The 19,914-nt window shown below is 40.3% G+C and overlaps 2 protein-coding genes across 9 annotated transcripts in view; one reads left to right on the plus strand and one right to left on the minus strand.

Annotated features, from left to right (window-relative positions):
- LOC117204653 (protein FAM8A1) overlaps positions 1-19,914 on the minus strand; it is a 34,750-nt gene that overhangs the window by 5,050 nt on the left and 9,786 nt on the right. The gene's annotated exons all lie outside the window — the stretch shown is intronic.
- The window catches only part of LOC117204651 (beta-arrestin-1), a 28,054-nt gene that overhangs the window by 2,441 nt on the left and 5,699 nt on the right, over positions 1-19,914 (plus strand). The window contains exons 1-7 of one of the 8 annotated variants that reach the window (XM_033442246.1): positions 11,144-11,627; positions 12,403-12,582; positions 12,897-13,110; positions 13,484-13,856; positions 14,376-14,669; positions 15,702-15,839; positions 17,627-17,770. In XM_033442246.1, the coding sequence (XP_033298137.1) occupies positions 12,978-13,110; positions 13,484-13,856; positions 14,376-14,669; positions 15,702-15,839; positions 17,627-17,770 (1,082 nt within the window). In that variant the 5' untranslated portion in view covers positions 11,144-11,627; positions 12,403-12,582; positions 12,897-12,977. Of the gene's footprint in view, positions 1-11,137; positions 11,628-12,402; positions 12,583-12,896; positions 13,111-13,483; positions 13,857-14,375; positions 14,670-15,701; positions 15,840-17,626; positions 17,771-19,914 lie in introns of those variants that run through there. The other 7 variants (XM_033442244.1, XM_033442243.1, XM_033442247.1 and 4 more) reach the window with 7 other exon arrangements.

The raw sequence follows: 19,914 nt of genomic DNA on the forward strand, positions 1-19,914 counted from the left end.
CGGTAGATTGCAAATGTATCCCCGAAGAAAGCTTAACCCCTGAGGAGTCGGATATACGCGAGTTGCTGCGCGCCAATTTTAATGGAACTTTGTAAAGCACAGATACTGAATCGAAAGATATCTGACGAACGTTCAATTGTTTCCATAATACTCGATGAATTTTTTGCTTCTCACGGAATTTTGCTTCTCCGTTGAATTCCTGGTTGCAATCGTGTCTCGGCAGAGGGCTTTCAGCCACATAGTTTCTCGTTCCTTATAACAAAGGGAAGCAACGCCACAGACGGTCTTTTCTCTCGTCGAAATTCCAAGGATTCCGTTCTCGATTTTCAGCTGTCGCATTCCCGCCAATTTCGCCACTGTACAGAGACTCGCCTCCGCAATTCGATTCACGCAAAAGTATCGCGGATCGTCCGTTGTGATCGATGCACGATTGCTATCGGGAACAATGGGTTTGCATTCGTGGACTTCCGCCAGAGTGAAACGCACACGCCCAACGATTTACAATGGCCAGGCAATGGGGTTTCGAATCGAACGCTCTCGTGTAGAACCGGTGAAGTGACGAATTTAAAAATCCTTTTTATCGCGTGCATGGAATTTCGACGACCAGTTTAGGATACCCGCATGAAACTAAGCGATCGATGGTCTAATTAATTAGCGAAAATGTGATTCTGGTTAGTTCTGCAAGAGTGGTTTCGTGTCGTGGATGGGTTAATTAGATCCTATCTACGGGAAATTCTAAAGAACGAACAGACCTAAGGTTATAAGAGGCCTGACTGTTCTTCTCTTTATTCTCCATTTCGAAAGCTCCATGCCGCGACCGCATCGTTGATATTCTAAGTGCATGCCAACTGCAAGATTCACAGGCAAGTAAACAATATGTGTTTACGAGTGAAAAATACACTATCGATCAAATTTGATACCTACATTGCATTTGGAATTGACACAAAGTTCTGTTTTTTTTTTTTTTTTTTTTTTATAGCATTAAAGCATCAAAACGTAAGGAAAACAGTGTGATGTTTAATGCGTCGAAAGTGAAGCTTCTCTGTCGATGACTAGAGTAATTTCGCTAACGGCGTCATTCTATAAACTGATTTCCACTGAAATTCCGTGCGTGTGAATAGCGGCACAGATGAGCTCTTCGTCCTTTCCACGAATAGAGCCGGATGAAATCTGGTTTCAAGGCGTGGAAACTCCAATTTTTGCCTAGTTGCGCAGAAAATGTCATCGGCAGGTTCAATGGAAACGAGATCATCTATTTTAGTATAGCAATATCCCAACTTATTTCTGTAGGATTGTTTTATTACGAAGATTGAACGACAGTGTGGATTTTTCGAGAGCATAAAACGCGCAATTAACTCGCTGACATATTACAGAATGTTAGAACGAACATATAAAACGACGATATCGACAAGATAAGAGTATCAATTTTAAAAAAGAAACAGATAAAGCATCGATATTTCACCTATACGCAGATGTTTTTTCGTTTTACGAAATAGCAGAGAGGTATTTTCTTCCGATCTTTACGATCTAAACATTCTAAACATCGCGCGGAAAATTTGCATTCTAACGCATGTAACGGTAATTCCTGAATTATAGTTTCTCAATATCCTCTAATACTTGTCCAGTATGCGTGGAAAGCCTTGCAAAATATTCCTAAGTTTTACGCAGTATGCGTGATATAATATCGTCTTAGGGTCAGTCGATCCTCTGTTTGTTTTAGAAACAAATATATCGCGATACGTAATGTATCGATTAAGTAAATGGAACAGATAACAAACTCAGCTTTGTACCGTGATATAACGCAAGAACATCGTGAACAGATCTGTAATTACAGTGGTAATGAAGCATGTCTTAAAATGCACTGTGACTGATCAAAATAATAATTCGAGTCTCCTTCGATTAGCGTGATCAATGAAGCGCATTAAACATTACGTAAACTGTGATAAATTAGATTTATAGTGCCGTGACTATGCTTGAAATTCTGTAGAAAATTTCGAAGTTCAAAGTTCGCTAACGTCACGTTTTGATAAGAAAATTCCGATTCCGCGAATAAAATAAAGAAAGACGGAGCTGGTAATGCGGACTTTCCGACGAATCAACATCCTATTTCTGAATCAATCGTCGCAATCTTAGCGTCGGAATGAATTTACGATATCCTCAAACGAGATAAAGTTTTCATTTTAAAAACGATCAAGCCTGATTAACAGACAGCTGCTTTTTATTCCGAGTGACCGACATTTCTGAAATACCAATCAATCAACGTGAATCATACGCTTCACGATGCAGATCGGCATTCTCGTGCCGGTGAAACAGTATCTGGAAATCGACGTGCATCTCGAAGGATGCACGGGTCGACGATTACGCATACAATGGACTTTCGATCCTATTGTGCGATCGCGATTTCCTCAGTTCATCATCGATCACTGATAGAGATGGTAGAGACGTAGCAAGAAGTGTATTTAGTAAAGAGCAACAGAGATATTATTTCGTTGATGTATTTCAATTCCGAAGCGTTGGTTCGACGGAAAAAGGTTTGAGCATTTGACGATCTATGATGAAAATTAATGGTAAAAAGAAGCGAGAGAATGGGAGCGACATTTGAAATTGCTGATACCAATGGCGAAATTACAGTCTGTGAAATAAAACTTCTTGTAAAGCGTGGTTAGTTACACCGAGGGGTAGATGCTCTCTGGAAAAGAGTTCCGCTTTGCGGACAGCTTCGTCAGTTAGCCCATACCGATCAATATCCGAAACAATCTCGAGTACTTAATCACGTACTCGATATATTACGATATTAGGCGATAGAAAGAACGAAAGATAACATAAATAAGATAAACAATATCCTAATTACAAGACACTTTTCTTCAAGATTAGTTCGTTCAACGTTCAAATTAATTAACTTGTCTTATCGAATAGTGTGATCATCAACGTATGGCCGGATTAAATTCGCACATAACTATTCTAGCTAATGTTTGTTCTGCCTGGAAAGATGATGATGATCGTGTAGAAACACGCGTGCGCGCAAAATACCACGGAACATCGTAATCTACGGCAAATAAAACTAGGCGTTCTGTTATCGTGCTACGATTCGAAGATGTTTGACTCGAAATAAAATTTATTCATTGGTTGTGCAAAGTTCCACGATATCTATGGTTATCTATTTCGACGGTAATGCTGAGACTGATCACGATTGCGAATTACGAACTGCTTATTCAGCGCGAATCTCGCATTGAGAAATTGATCGACTTTCCTAGGGTTGTTCCGTCGTTCTGAGATCCGCTCGACATTTATTCACGCTAAAAGATTTCTTACAATTCGTTCCATAGATCGAGAATGGCAAATTGTTTATTGATTTTCTATTTCCTAATTACTTTATATGATTTTTATGGCAAATACACGAATAGAAATCACGCGAAATACGACGAAATACTGATTAGGTATTTTGTGGAATTTATCGGCGTTGTTAAATCATCATTTAATAACGAGTATCGTAACATGGTATTTATAGAAATAACTATCTTTTCCTTTAGGATTGTAATGCTAGTTCTGATGCAAAGATAATCTATGCGATAGCAAGACACCTCATTGAACGTATTGGCATTCTATTTTCCTAATTGAAAGGGCTATCGAGCTGCAGTGTAATATCTTTTCGATTCCTTCGCGTTCCGCTTCATTATTTGCATTGCCACGCGTCTATCCGCAGAAATTCATTAAAAAGATTCACTTACCTACATAAACGCAAAACGTGTGAAGTTACAGCTGAAAGGAGAGTTCGTCATTTATCGTTATTAATTGAATCTATTTGCATGTCCGTTTCACGGAACCAGCTCCGCCATTAATTTCCGGAACGTTTGCATAGTCCTTCCAGAGATTCTACTTCTTCGATATCATTGTACAAGCCATGTACTATAGACTTATAATAAACGTGGATAAAGTAAAAGTGATTTGTGACAAATTTTAATTTATCCCGTTGATGTAATTTGTAAAATGCCTGAGGAGTGGAACGAAAAGTCCAAAGTTACGAGCAATATTCCTCAAATATTACGTTGTTCTTCGCTTGACGTCGTAAAGTTTTAATGAAAAATCCAAGGGAAACGGGTCACGTGATTCGAGGCAAACGACTAAGGGTGACTCCCCATACGGCTGTGAATTCCAAAGGAAAGAAGTGATCCTACTATCATTTCGTTTTACGACGACTTTCTTCATTACCCTGGTTCGAATTCGTAGCACGAGGGTTTAAGGGCTAGTTTCGGGGCTTCTATGAGAAAAGGTGATCAAGCAAACGTTTCGTTTCATCCCTTCGTAATTAAACTTCTATAGAGATAATACACTGCTAAGAGATAAAAACATTAAAGGAGGGATAAACGGGTGAACTTTCTCTTTGAAGAAAATAAGTTGAGGACAAGAAAACTTCTTTCAGTAAAGAAGGGAAGCTTATTGAATCTTTCTGAATCTTGAGACTTTCTGTCTCACTTATAACCTCGTTTCTATACGTCTCTTTAAACCACGCTAAAAGTTGAATTGAACGTTTCTTACGCTTTACATGTGCTTATTGAGCATTTAATGAAAAGACATATAATTTTTTGATATGAGAAAAAAAGAAAAGTGAAAGTTTTGTGAACCGACGAAATAAAAGGTGAAACGATCGTAGGTTTTGAGCGCTCCCTCGCGTTTTTCTATTCCTTCAGGCGTGAACGAGCTGGCAGCATAATTCCATCTTAATTAATTGCACTGCCTTTCACGAGCCCCATCCGGTACTGACGAACCTTCCGGTCAGATTGACGATCGCCTTTCGGTCTACTGACTCCTTGAATAAAGCACGCCGGGTACGGAAACAGGTGGTGGGCTGACAGAGGATGATGAACGGTACGCAACCGAGTGTAGCTGAAGCAACCGCGCGAAAACTTCATCTGAAATCTGGCAAAAATGTGAAACACCATACCTGTCGGCTGTTGCTCTTCTGATGTGACATGTAGCGATAAAAAGCAATCTGTTACGCTCCTTAAATGTACGGAAATTTTATGATGAAAGAAAATGCAGCAAGAATCGTTACAGTTCTACCCAAGATTGACGATGACAAAAATTAAAACGAAAATGTACAAAAATTACAGACGAGGTGAATCTCATCTTTCGTTTTCAATTGAAAAGAACGAACAAGCTCAATGAAATTTAATGAAGCATTAAGATAAAAAAGGATGTGTCAGTAGGATAACACCTGCAACGTGACGTGTTGCATTTTTATTCGCTCGAGTTTTTCCAGCGATGTAAGATGGGAAAAACCATTCGCGACTTGTGCGCTTATTTGCAATGTAAAATTCATCGGTGTGTCGGTTGCAGCAAACGCAGGGAAATTATTTGTTAAATGTTGTGATTTTTCATACGTACCGGTGAAACGTGATTCCTCCACGAATCGTTGGCATAAACCCCGTTGCAGGAAGGACCGGGTCGCGACTTTCGATCGCGGAATTTGCTGTTTCTCTCTTCCAGACAGCCACGAGCTCGCATCAATTAACCCAGTTTCTTTTTCACGCCAGCAACGATGCTGCTTCTGCGCGAAATACCGCTACCAGATCGAAATTGTCGATGTTGAAATTTTAAAGAGAGACTGGTCGAATTCGATGATAGAAAAGGTAAGTTTGTCCTTGTTCCACGTAAATATTCCATGTTAGACAGACTCACTTACGACAGCTTAAGTCCGAGGTGAGGTAACACGTTCAGACAAACTGTCTAGAATAGTTACCAGAAAACGTCACCTTTCCCATATCGTGACAAGAATCTTAGCATGGAGATCTGTTACAAACTTTGGGATGCATGGTATTGTATCGATATACGCACTAACAAGAAGTTCAACTATATATCAGAACCGTAGTAAATCCTTGGAATAAGTCTCGAATTTCAATGAAGTTAAAGCTTACCTGATAGAACGAATTCCTAAATTAAAGCAGAAAGTAACGATAACGATTGATACATTCACTCTACATAAAAGTTCGTCGTTCAATAATATTTGAATCAAGATTGAAGAATACTTCGTATGACTATAATTAAAATATCGAATTCTCAGATTCTCAGGATTCTATGAAATCGCTTGTAAAGACTTAACAACGAGTGTACCTTATTAAAAAGAATAATCGACTATAATAGTCGATTATATTTTGGTAAATGTAAATAAAAAAATAGTACAATTAGTTTAGCGAAGATTAAGCAACGACGTTGTTCGAGAAAATTAATTGAACCTAGTCACGTGAATCTGGTGCCTTTACCGAGTGAATACTACCATTACGTTGGAAATTATAAAAGTTTCTCAAGGAAAAACAAGCTAACTGCACGGTGTTCTCCACGCGAACATGATGGCGGGTGGAAATTTTAATAGACGACCGAAAATAACCATGCATAACGAACCGGTATTCCAGTCGCGGCGTGTTTAACGTTCAAAACTGCTGTTAAGATTCCTGGAAGCATTCCCGATGTCGGTATAACGAGCATACTTCTTTCTGCGTCACGGTGAAAAGCGACGCGTGAAAAGTATAAATCGCGAATGCTGCTCAAGAAACGTTTCTTTCTTTATCTTTCTGAATCGAACGGAGAAAGGTATTGGTCACTTTCGATATCCGTGAGAACGACATTCGCACGAACGGCTACGCGATTCCGCGATCGTTCGAAGGCGAATTTCTGTGTCACGATCACGAGTAATCCGGATACGCGTGCACAGGTCTGATACATTCCTCAGTCATCGAATACCTACTAATTCAAGGCCGGTCGGTTCTCAGAGCCAGAGGTCCTTGATCGGTTTTGCAATGATCGCGCGTATCCGTGAAAGCGAATTTGCGCACTGGATGCTTTTTCACGGGTACCATTATATCTAAAGATTCATTCATGATGATTTTCTTGCGATACTTAGCCTTATATTATTCTACGAACTGAATTGCAAAAACTTCAAAACACGAGCATGCCATTTGATAAAAGATACGTGGTATCAGAAAAAATTCACAAGCATCTTCTTCTCAATCTAGCCTAACGTTACACACCCTAAACGTCCAATAAAAGTTGCTGACCTTAGTCGTCCAATCGATCCAGTGATAGCTTGCAACCTTGCACACCGTCAAGTAACTTATGCTGGTTATCAGGCGTATGCAAACAAATTTCCAATAAAGAAAGTTTCTATCTGGTTTTCTGCGAGTCTCGAGCTGATATACAACAATGGAAAAAGGGACGACGAAGAATTAAAACCTCTATATGGAAATCATTTTGCTGTGAACAGTGACCTGTTGACCTGGCCACCAAAGTGCGGCGATGCAGTGCGTTTCTTTCGTGTAAACTGTGCATTCCTAACCTTTAGAACACGGAAAAGTTCTGTGGAATTCGTCGCGGCAATTGGGGCGTATTGTTGAGAATTGACAAGGAGAGTTGTTGCGTTGGTGGGAGCAGCGATAAGTTGATGTCACGCGAGGATATTCAAAACGATTAAAAAGAGAATTCAGACTAGAATTCAGTTACTTTTATATTTCTTTTAATAAAATCGCTAGAAATGTGTACTCGTTTCATTCGTGAGAACGTTAAATTGTAATGGATGAAAAATATACATAGGCATCATCTGGATCGTATAAAACCAACCAGTTTCAAAAGTTAGTTTTCGTTAGTATCATTGCGTTATCTCACGTTATCGGTTTCTAACGATTAATTTAAGCACGGCAGATGACAAATTACCGGGCAGATAAATAGTATAAATAACAGTAACCAGCGTAGGACGGCGTGTAAGATTAAACGAGGTGAGAATAACAAGATGTTAAGAAACAAAGTATTATGCAACAATGTATAATTTTTTCGCAACGCCAATCGTAATAAATAAGGAATTTAAATGTGTGTCTTAACAAACGAGCAGCTGAATCTTATGAATGAATAAGCATTGACGTTGGAACGATGCGATGCATTAACCTTCCTTAATTATTTTCAAGATTGTTTCGTAGTACATTGCTGAATATTTTTAGAAACATAGTCGTTTCTAATCATCGATCGAATTCATACGTATTATTGAATGAAACAGATAATATAATACTTGCGTTATTGTCCCACGTTACAACGTAATAAATCGTTTGTATGCTGGAAGAAGCCAAACAGTGTCATTCTCGAGTATAGGTAGATACGTATAGGTAGTTAGCTGAAGTTCAAGTAACCTATAAAAAGTTGCGTTTATAATTAATAACATGCTCGTTTACCTTGACCCGCGAAGATTGGAAACGCGGCTGAATAAATCGTTTATGATTTTGAGGATCCATAAAAACAATCATTCTTCTTGTTCTTTCTTTTTTCTTTTTATGCTCGATTCATCATCGACACAAATAACAGTTGTGTTTACACGGTACGTTGCACGGTAATTGCGCGTTCAAATATTGATAGTATGAAAATTGATTAAAATAAGCGGAAATAATAAAGTTTGGTATAGGCTAAAGCTGTTTGGTTAGATGCGTTTACATGGCCTTTAGATATTTAATTACTGCAGATCAGTCGGCGCAGTATCGATCCAATGCTCAGACGCCCTCCCTGACAATTTCAAATTTCTCGTTCAGCGAGATAAACGAACGTGAAAATAAAACAGTATATGTGGTCAAATGACAAACATCTAAGAGCTACGAATACCAAATATCGTGGACGTTTTGGTCGAAATGTATTTATTCTTCATGGAAATGTATAAACATCGTAGTTTTTAGTGAATTTTTTGCGTGTTTCGTTGTTAGAAATACAATTAGGTAATTTTCGATTTAACTAGCCGTGGAATTTGTAAACTTGTCCGTCGAAGCTTTAATAAAGTTATCTAGTCTGCCTCGTAACTCTTGGCAAGTTGCTGCGCTTGCCACGCAGTTTAAACGACCACGTCCCGCCCTTTGTGTATCGTCGCATAGGTACATGCAAATACGCATGCATGTTCCTCATAATAACTAATAAATTCTGCAATTTAGTATGCCGGGACGTCTATTACCTCTTTGCGCCCTCGTTCGGTGCACGTGCACACAGTATCATCGTGATCGTGATGCAAATTTGCGGCGTCAAAGCGAAGGAAAAACTTTTAGACGAAAAATTGCGATGTTAACGCGTAATTTTCCTGTTGTTTTTTTTTTCGAAGCGCGCGCGATGCGCTCGTATCTTTTCAATTCGTCCACGTTACGCTTCGATAAATAACTCGCTGTTAATTGTGACGCATCTGCCAACAGAATTTGTTATATCAAACACAACAAAGGAGACAGCGATTTAATGTAACTCGGCGCGGTATAATTAAATTCTAGAGGTTCGGACAACTTTTATCCTGAAAAAATCTCGCCTCTGATAATTCTGCAAACCTTTTACAATCACAGCGAAGAATGGAGATAAGGAAGAGATTATAGAAATTATTCAAACGATAGTCACGAATATGATCACACTTTCACGAATGATTTCGTCTCAGGGACTGTAGAATAGGATGCTGATAGAAATATGTTTCGAGCGTTCCCACGTGAAGCGTGCTCAAGTTGATTGCTTCGGTGGCTCGGTCACGTTTACAAGTTCGTTTCAGGTATGATGAATTTATGCTCGTGACGTAATTAGTATGAACTCGTACGAGCGTGTCATTCGAAAATGACACTTGGCCCGCTGGATTTCCATCATTTATGCGGATTGAGCCAACGCAATTACGTGATTACAACATGCGAAATTGGTTACAGTTAAGTGACGTACCAAAATTGTAGATGGACGTGTATCGCAAATCGGAAAAAGGTTCCATTACGGTTCTAATGCGTTCCGGAAAATATAAATATGTACGCGTACAGCGTCTGTACGTTCTACCGTCAAATTTACAACTTGCTTTTCAGCTTGATTTATGTTTGAAAGCAACGAACTATTTTTAAGTTCGAGTCCAAGTACATCTCGCGTGGAAATCGCGATTAAGAATAGAAAATTCATTTTGTCGCTCGCGTGAAGACCAGTTCACGAATTCTCTTTTGTTTCTGTCCGACAGTAACCTCTATCGATTTTATATCGATTAAAAGAACACCGTTCTCCCTTTTCGGGAAATACTTCAAAAATCTGTCCGTTCGTGGAGGGTCCAAACGTTTCAAAGGCTTTCAAAGCAAAATATTTTTTTCAGAATGGAAATGGAACGTTGAACCATGGTGAAATTGATTTTGCCTCGATTGGTAATCGAGTGAAACTGATGGCTTATCGGTTTTGTTGGTTTTCCAGCGCCAGCGACGTTCGCGTTTTTCCGCTCGGCACTAATCTCGTTTCTGTCGCGAGCTCCAGTTGCTCGTCTATTGAATTGTGCAGCGACCTTAAAGAAGAAGAGATTCTCCTCCCTGTCGCCTTTACCGAGATTTCACGAAATCTTAACGTTTCATTTGAATATTCCTACAATTTACAAGCTTCTGATGCACGATCCTTCCATAGGTAACGATTTTTCTAAAACTAAAACAATTGTCTCGTATCAGTAAGACGAGTATACGATGAATAACACAAATGAAATTATTCTATCCTTCGAAACGCGATCAGCTCTAGGCGTCAGGACGTCGTCAGCTGAAAAGCACAATTCTGAAGGTTTGGTTATCGATGTTAAACAGCTACGTTCCATTTTCTGACGTCTGTTGCGTCAGAAACACGTAACGTGTATACGGTCAGTCCTTTGCATCGGTCACGTGCTATAGAATGTGTTTGAATCAACGGTCGTTTAATCCTACCTAGTCTTAAATTTGTCATACGATTGTACCGTAATAATCTTCCGTCGAGTGGCTGGAAAGCTGAAACGCATGCACCAAGTTCGTCGCAAATTCTTGATTCCCGTATTAATTCGTTTTCATTCCCGATCTACGTAATATTTCTATTCTGTTTGTATTTTATACGTCTAACGGTGCGCCAAAGAACTGAAATTACGAATACCATCATATTACTATATATCCTTCGAATATTATTCCGTTATTAAATTTCCCACGTTACGACATACGAAAGAGCTGGAATGGTAATGAAATACCAAACAGCGTCGGAATAACGATTTCTGTTTCCTGGAAAAGCGAATATTCATCGTTGCGACTTACGACAGCATCCTTACGTGGATCGTAACAGTCACGGACTCTATTCTCTATATGCTCGCATGCACCAACGAGCACAGATCGTTCTTTAGATCGCGTTAAGAATTACACGAGCGTCGATTGAAATTGACATCCATTTGTCAAGGCCCGTCTAGTCTGTGCTCGACGCTCACCAGGATTGCAGGGCTCGTTACTGAAAAGCTACTATTCTAGCGATCTCGGTGCTTGATCCATTTCTCCGTTTACTATCAAACCCGCGAACAGTGAACAGTGGTGCTTTAGAAAATAAAGCGGCCGATCGTCATTGCGCTAACGCAAGTCATGTTAGTGAGTTATACGAGAATCAAAATATTCGATAGCAGGTTCGTGGAACGTGAAATCAGCTAAAGTGAGTAGCTGACAATCGAATTATTCGATGATTTCAACGGAGTGTTCATTCTGAAAAACGACTAGTCAGTCGCGTTCTCGCGATTAGATTATTGTTTATCGCGCTGGCGTAGCGAGTTTTTGCCGGATAAAAGAAGAACCGAGAAAGCACCTGCGTAAAAAATAACCACCGTACCACCAAATATGGCAAAGGTGAAGACACCTACTTTTACGAGCACGTTCTGCGAGCTAATGCACGCACGAATCATTAATTACGATAAGCGCCATTGTTTAATATTATCATCGCGTCGATTTATCACGATTTATCCAATTCATCGGATCTTTCTTTGAATCCAATCGCGATACTTTCAAAGTTCATTGTTAACTGAGCTTGAAACTTCAAAATATCTCGTCATTGACAGTCACGATCACGTCTTTCGGATTATCGGTCGGTTGTTTAGCGCGTCTTTTAACGCTACCGACAATGCTGTTACTCAAGACTTTTCAGACTTAAAATCCTCCTTAGACTATTCTAGGCGAGTTTGTTAAGCTTCTTAAATCTATAGCAAGAGCTCGCGGAAACTTCGAAAGTTGCCAATTGTCTGTATCGATAATGTCTCAACCAATTCGAACCGTCATGTCGAATCGCTTAGCGATTTGCCAAGTAAGAAGAATCAAAATTTTGTCTCAGGCATAATGAAAGTAGTGCCAAAAATTTGTCAATTCGTCGAAGATTCGCTGGGCGAGAAGGTATCGTGATTTTGACCGGTTCTTCGTCAAGAAGAACAAACAAAATCTACATCATCTATATTCTCTTTTGATAGCAACTGCTTTTTTAACTTTCTTCTTCTCTCTTCGCCTTTCTTTTTCTCCTCTATCTCTGGCCGTTTTCTTTGACGATGGCTCGATCAAAGAGCTGTTTTACGCGCGCATACGTGCGCCGTTCTCAAAGAACGATGACGAACGTCCTTTTTGGCGTGCATTACAGTATGCACTGGCTTTGTCGATTCACAATGCGTGCGAGTTGCGTGTTGAAGCACAGGGGAATGTCAGTGCCGTACAAGAGCACCGAGACTTGAAAACGACGGCTATACTTCTGAAAATTTGCCAGCACCGAGTTCTCGTTCCTAGAGAACGATAAGAGATATTGGGATGCAAGTTTACGAAGGTTAGAACGACTTTCGCAATTATAAAATAGATCGTGATTGGTGGACAAACAATAGTACTCGTAAATCGATCGAGGATGTTGAATTGTAAATGTTAGGCAAGCGTGAAAAATGTCAGTTTTAGTATTTTAAAGGATAGTACTTTGGTCCTACTCTATATTTGAAAAATTCGCGTCAAACTTTTTACCAGTCGAAGAAACGTAAAATTTATAATTCCGACTTGGAGCAATTTCTTCCCAATCGATGCTACGGAATATCCTATGATCTAATGCTTTTAAGATTTTTTATCCTTAATGTTCGATTTTTTCATTTGCAGTGGGATAGTTCGGAATCCGAGTATTCGGAGTCTGAGGAGTCAAATGAGTTAGGGGCCATCGTAAGCCCCGATACCTGCGCGATGGACACTGTGGACAGTACCAGCAAGCGGCAAGCTACTCGTGTCTTCAAGAAGTCCAGCGTCAACGGAAAGATCGCGGTATACCTTGGGAAAAGAGATTTCGTCGATCACATAACTCACGTCGATCCTATCGGTAAGACACAGAAACCCTTGTTGGGCTGTAAGGTTTCAAAGCACTTGTTTCTTCTTCGTACCTGATTACCATCATTAGCCATCTACCTGTTGAGTCACTAAAGCGATCGATGTTCTTTCTCCCTCGAACATGAAACATTGTCTCAAGTAGAGAAACATCGGTATGTTTAGCGTATTGTTCTATCTCTTTAACGTTGATCCAATTATTCGAGTGTAGCTATTTGCAGCTATTTGACAGTGAAACATCGTTAACATAGCTTGAAAGGCTGCTAACGGCGAAGATTGGAAAATTCGATTTACTTAAACGACCAGTTAATCTTGAACGTCAAGGCCACTTAAGCCTGTGCTCATCGATCGCTGTTCGATCGTTACAGACGGGGTCGTGCTGATTGACCCAGACTACGTGAAGGATCGCAAGGTCTTTGGCCATGTTCTAGCCGCGTTCAAGTACGGCAGGGAGGATCTAGACGTTCTAGGATTGACGTTTCGCAAAGACCTCTATTTAGACGCCGAACAAATCTATCCGGTGGTACCTGGTGCCAAGCAGAGAAAGCTGACACGGTTGCAGGAGAAGCTGATTAAGAAATTAGGAAGCAACGCATATCCGTTTTACTTCGAACTTCCGCCTCATTGTCCTGCATCAGTGACGCTACAACCAGCGCCCTGCGAAACTGGAAAACCATGTGGCGTCGACTACGAATTAAAAGCATTCGTAGGTGAGACGCTGGACGACAAACCGCAGAAACGGTACGAGCCTCGATTATCGCGATCGTCAGGAGAACGTTTACGGCCACGCGATTTCTCTACCCTCGCTTCTAAATCGATTTTTAGCCGACATGGGACTGACCGTCGACGTGCTCGTTTCTTTTATCCCTTTTGCGGTGGAACGTTTCAACAGACACGAATATCATGTAAATACGTTTCGCAATGTATTATCTGTGGCTGCTTTCATACGATGAAGATAGATATACGTGCCTTTTCAAAGAAATTGATTCATTGTTAAAGAGATGTATCGTAGTTAGTTTTATACAACAAAGAAGCGAGATCTTTTCTCAGTTTTATATCAATTCAATCGAAGTATCGTTTAATCTTTCAACTGACTCAAAGGAAAATAGTAAACTAGTAAATAACCATAGAGATCTTGTCGCCTCGTATAACAGAATTTTCGAAATCTCGTTATTTATTGTACGACTCGAGCCGCAGAGTATCGCAGCGTGGGTTAACGGTTTGCAAGCCGGTTGACAGCAATGAATCATCATGTTGTAGAAGCTCGGTGCGACTGGCTATACGGAAGATTATGTACGCGCCGTCGAAACAAGGCGAACAACCTTCCGTCGAGGTGAGCAAAGAGTTCGTTATGTCGCCGAACAAGCTTCACTTGGAGGCGTCACTGGACAAGGAGTTATACCATCACGGTGAGAATATTGCCGTGAACGTGCATATAGCAAACAGCAGCAACCGGACGGTGAAAAGGATCAAAGTGTCCGTGAGGCAATTCGCGGACATTTGTCTGTTTTCCACCGCGCAGTACAAGTGCACGGTCGCCGAGGCAGAGAGCGAGTGAGTATCATTCATTGCACGCCATTCTTCTCCATGAACATGCGTCAGAACGCGAAACATACTCGCTGTGAAAGTATGGCAACAAATGGATCCGTATGCAACGTTACGAACGAAAGTAGAGAGACGCAAGTTGTAAATACGTTTGCACTGATAGTCGTATTGTTTGCCAACTGATGAAACATTCTCGTTATTATGTGGTGACACGGTCATTCATAGGAGAAATTTTAGTCATAACTTCGAGATTTATTTTGCTGCGAGAATTACAGTTTACGTTCCCATGTTTACGGTGATTATTGTTAGAATTCTCGAATAAAACTATTTATTGCCTAGCTTTCACAACAATTCCCAGAAGCGCCTGTTAGCGCGAAGACTACGTAATCGCAATAGTTGAATAAATTTCTGTTGACGTTAGACGAAACTAAGTCTCGTGTCTGGTCACGATTGACGTCGATAGACTGCTCGAAGACATTTTATGTTTCGAGCTGTTCGATGTCCTTAAATAGCAACCAGCTGGTCTATATACCACCGCGTCGTAGTCACTGCGAAATTTACGAGTAACACATTCTGCGGCGTGACCAGGCACGAGCTACTCAAGATCTATCGACGCAGATGCAGGAAGACATAAATTACATTGCGTTCGGATAAATTTCAATGGTACGCGCGAATTTATGTCGCACGTGATAGTTCGTATCAACGATGCCTTGTACTGGTTTCTGCGCGTCCCTTATCGGAGAAATACGAATTTCCAGTCTAATTGTATCCATCGTAAAATAAATCTCAAAATACAAGATTTCTCACTTACTACAATAGAGCTACAAAAATTGACTCGGACGTTCGTCTTTCTTCGAAAATGATCGATAGCAGAATTGGAGGTACACTTTCGGTAAAAGTAAAAGAAAGGAGAGGTGCACTGCACAAGACTGTTTCGATTAATATTAACGATAGGTGTGTACTTATACGTAGCGAAACGCGATAAATGTCGAAAGGAATTATAACATGACGAAACGGAAAATAAAATGATTGCACTGGCAGTATAGGGGTATCGCCAGGATTCACTCTGAGCAAGGTCTTTTCTCTAAAACCAACGCTTGCTGACAACAAAGACAAGCGAGGTCTTGCTCTAGACGGCCAACTTAAGCACGAGGACACCAATCTCGCATCTAGTACAATGTGAGTGTTCAAACATCGGCCGGCTACAATTTTCCTCCGAAGCGAACGTTCGCGGCTGAAGACTGGAAACGGGCCAAATAATTCTGGAAAACTTTCGCGAATAGCTTGCCTGAGATTTGCTTCAAAGTTTGAGATCGATTGCGGGGATCGCGTGTTATCGGTTAAAAAAGTAATAAATAGTCTGGAATATTAAATATTTTTCGTGGCTGGTTTCTAACTTTAAAGTGGGTGTATTTCTGTATTATGTTACACGTTTCTCGGTAATCGATACTCGAGATAATTTGTCAGTAAATGAACAAGCTGTTTCAGGCCTTAACTTTTAATTATTTAAACAGCAGATACGCGATAATAAAGTAGTTATATACGCATCGGAATATATTTAATTTGCGTCAAAGCCTGTTTGCAGTCTTCGCGGACGATCATATCGTTAAAAATCGAAGTACGATATTGTATGGGAATACTATTTCAAAGTGGAATGCCAGTATTTTCCTTCGTGGCCTTTTTGCTGGGCACTTTTTATGAATATGGAATTCCATCGGTGGTGGTCTATTTTGCTGTACAGGGGACACGTTCCTCTTTCTCCGTTTCTCTATCTCTCTAACCCTTTCCTAACCTTTCGTTTTTACTTTATTTTCTGTTATCTCCACGTCTGTGTCTTTCCACAAATAATACGTTGATCGATCGAAATACCCATTCTTTCTTTCTTTCTTTCTTTCTTTCTTGCTCTTCTTTTCTCCCCTGTATATCCATGTAGTCTGTATTGCAGTGTGACGCACAAGCTGAAGTTTCGCGTTTCATACACACAGAAAAATATATTCATTCGCGAGTATAGTCAAAATCGTCACAGTCCGCGTGTCACGTAGCTTATTATCGTTGCCCTGTCTCTGTCGAGATTGAAGTATCGCTTGCCTCTCGTGACCGAGCTTTCAAATTATGGAATCTTTCGCTATATCGAAGCTCGAGGGTAGCAGTTCTATATCGTTCTGATGATGCTACACGTCACTGGAGAGTCACCGAGAGTCGCTTTTGCGATATTGAAGTACATCTCCGTGTCGCGCACACAGCCGCTGTTTCGTTCGAACTTCTCCTATTTCCGATCTTTTCGAACTACTGCTTGTCCTCATATTATTTACGAGTTTCGTTGGCTTTTGTCGAATAAGAAAAATAGAATCTGTGTTATAAGTTTTGTAAGGGTTCGTCGGTATTTCTCAAAGCTCAGTTTCAAAGCCACGTCTGCGACCAAAAGAGAGAGGATTGGTAGGCAGCTTGTTCGTGTGTCTCGAGCAAACGTCAGGCTCGATGTAATCAAATTTAAATATCAAATGCAATTATTTGCACGTCACGATTCCAATCAACCAAATAGGAAAGAACGTAATTCATACGTTATTTCCATCGAATGTTCAGCAATTTGCCATCGATTATATTTGGACGGATTAAATAATGATAATTCTTTCTGTACTCTTGAAGCTACACACCTAAATCAACGTCGAATTTTATCTGACTATCAATCGTGTATCGATCTAGATATGTACGATCGAGTCGACGATTTCAACGAGGATGTCAACGCCTAATTGCTGCTCGCAAGCAGTTTCAGAAACAAGTCAGTGTCGCATTCTTTGACAAAGCGTCGCAGGACAAACGAGAAACGCGTACACTCAAAGTACCTCGCAGAAACCAATTTCGCGCACGGTTATCAGCGAATTTTTTACTCCGGAATTTCGATTTGATCCGGATATATTAGGCTTCGTGGCACGTTTACCTTCACTCTTCTGCTACATGTTTATCAGGGAGGGGTGCCTAGTGGGGCCAGGTTTCACGCTGAGCAAAGTGTTCTCTCTGAAACCGCTTCTCGCCAACAACAAAGATAAATGGGGGCTTGCCCTCGATGGCCAGATCAAAGACGAGGACACCAATCTGGCGTCCAGCACCCTGTAAGAAAACCGCTGCTTGTCCATGGACAACACATGCCTGAATATATACGTATATATATACAGGACTGCTCAAAAGTTTGGGTGACGAGCTACTTCAATTTTCTGCATTCTTATTTCGTAATTCCAAGATTATATTTTAAACGTCGTTTCATCATTTTAAGCAGCATTGCGTAGTTCTATGTACTTCTGCTTAAGATATTTAGTTAGTTTCATCGGATACTATCGTATTCTCCTTCATTTAAGTCTATCCTTTGACAATGCCAATCTACCCAAGCTTTTGATCGGTACTGATTGTACGTGCCTCTGTTTCTCTCTCTTTCTCTTTCTCTCTCTTTCTCTCTTTCTCTCTCTTTTTCTATCTCTATGAGCATCATGAAGGACTGATCACGCGTGCAATCACGACTTCTCTATTCACAAAGCTGCCTATGCCCAAAATCATGAATACGCGCCGACGTGTTTCGGTATTTTTATATTTTATTGAAGGAATAAAGATCTTTCGTTTAATTTAAGACACACAGAATGGAAAAGTTAGGTTTTATCCTCGGACTACCATTCGCATCATTCAGCTTTCAACGGCAAGCATTAAAAGGCTTGGATCCTTTCCCTTTTGTCTTTTTATGTTTCAGACGCGATGAGAACCTTAAATTGAACAGCTGGGCTGCGTTTTATCTGTCTCATTTTACCTTTCCCTTTGAAGCTCGCTTCACAAGACTCGTGTAGCATTCGTGGCTCGAGCTTGCCGGTTCTTAGTGTAAACCGTGTTTATTATTTGTAAACCAGCGTTCCGTAAGCATTGCGGTTAGTTAGTTAGCCCCATCAGTGTCTTACAGCTGTCATCACTGATTGGCGATTAATCCCTGACGGAGTTGGTGAATGATAGTTTTTCAAATCGATAGAACCATTTACATATATAGTTTACAATTCTTCGTTGTTCAGATAATTTGATTTTCTACCAGCGACCAAACTTCCAACACCCACGCGCTTTCACGAGATGAATCATACGCGATAAAATACGGGACTTCGAATTATCGTTACGGACAAGAAGAGGCGAGATAGTATCCTTTTCTTTCCGACTTTCTGCTATCTCCGATCATGTTTCTTTCGATATCGGTGCACTGAAAATAATTGGAAGCTCAACAACTTTCAAATTAGGACAAAATATTGCCATGTTATATATACGAGATTTTACGATCCTCCTATCGAGCTTGCATCGTGTTGGTTCGCCAATACTTTCAATCATTCTGTACGTTATGTTTTGCCCGATCGAAAATAGCGATGCGTTGCCTACTCGCTTTCATCATATACGCGCGCGTCTTCCGCTCCCGGGTTATACATTCAGAAACGAAACGTACGTTTTTCTTTCGTATTGCGGATTGATCCGATCGCGTTTCGCCCTCCTTCGCTTCACATAAAATCTACTATCGTCTTGCAGAGCCCCTAACTTTCTTTTCATAAAAACGCTGTAATTATACCTCGCGTTCCTCGCTTTGAACGAAACGGAATAAAATTCTCGCTCCGTTACAAAATACAGGCGCGAGACTCCCATTAGTTTCGAAACTCGACAGTAGAAATTTTTGCGTAATTTTAATTGCAGGAGCGTACGAAAAAAAATTTCATCTCGAAAATATTTTGCTTCGTTGAAAAATTAAAAATTATTTAACGTACTTCGCACTCGACTTTTGATATTGCAACTTAACGAAACCTTAAAAGTAGCAAGTAATGTAGCAAGAAATCGCTGAACGAAGAGCACTTGTTCCATTATGTCAAGTACTTGAGAAGGTACTTTCCAACCTTTAAATAATGTAATACCTTTCGTTGAACGCGAGCCTTCAGTGCAACGATCAACGACACTCGATGTCTCCTTTGTTTTTTGTTTCCGTATATCTAATCTTTTATTCGAAAAAAAAAGGTTGGCTTCGTTCGATGCACTTTATCCTTCACAATTTTGATTTAAAAGATAGATCGTAAATTGGACGATTTACAACCTGAAATTACAGTGTACATCGTACAGAAAGAGCAAACTGCGCTTTCCTGTCAAATAATTGCATCTGCATTGTTATTTTCGATAAGCTAATGAAGACGCAACGTGACGATAATTACACGCAATTATGCAAATAATCGTGGGCAATTCGCGATAATGGCCA

Source organism: Bombus bifarius, unplaced genomic scaffold (assembly GCF_011952205.1).
Source record: "Bombus bifarius isolate JDL3187 unplaced genomic scaffold, Bbif_JDL3187 scf7180000007979, whole genome shotgun sequence".
Taxonomy (NCBI): domain Eukaryota; kingdom Metazoa; phylum Arthropoda; class Insecta; order Hymenoptera; family Apidae; genus Bombus; species Bombus bifarius.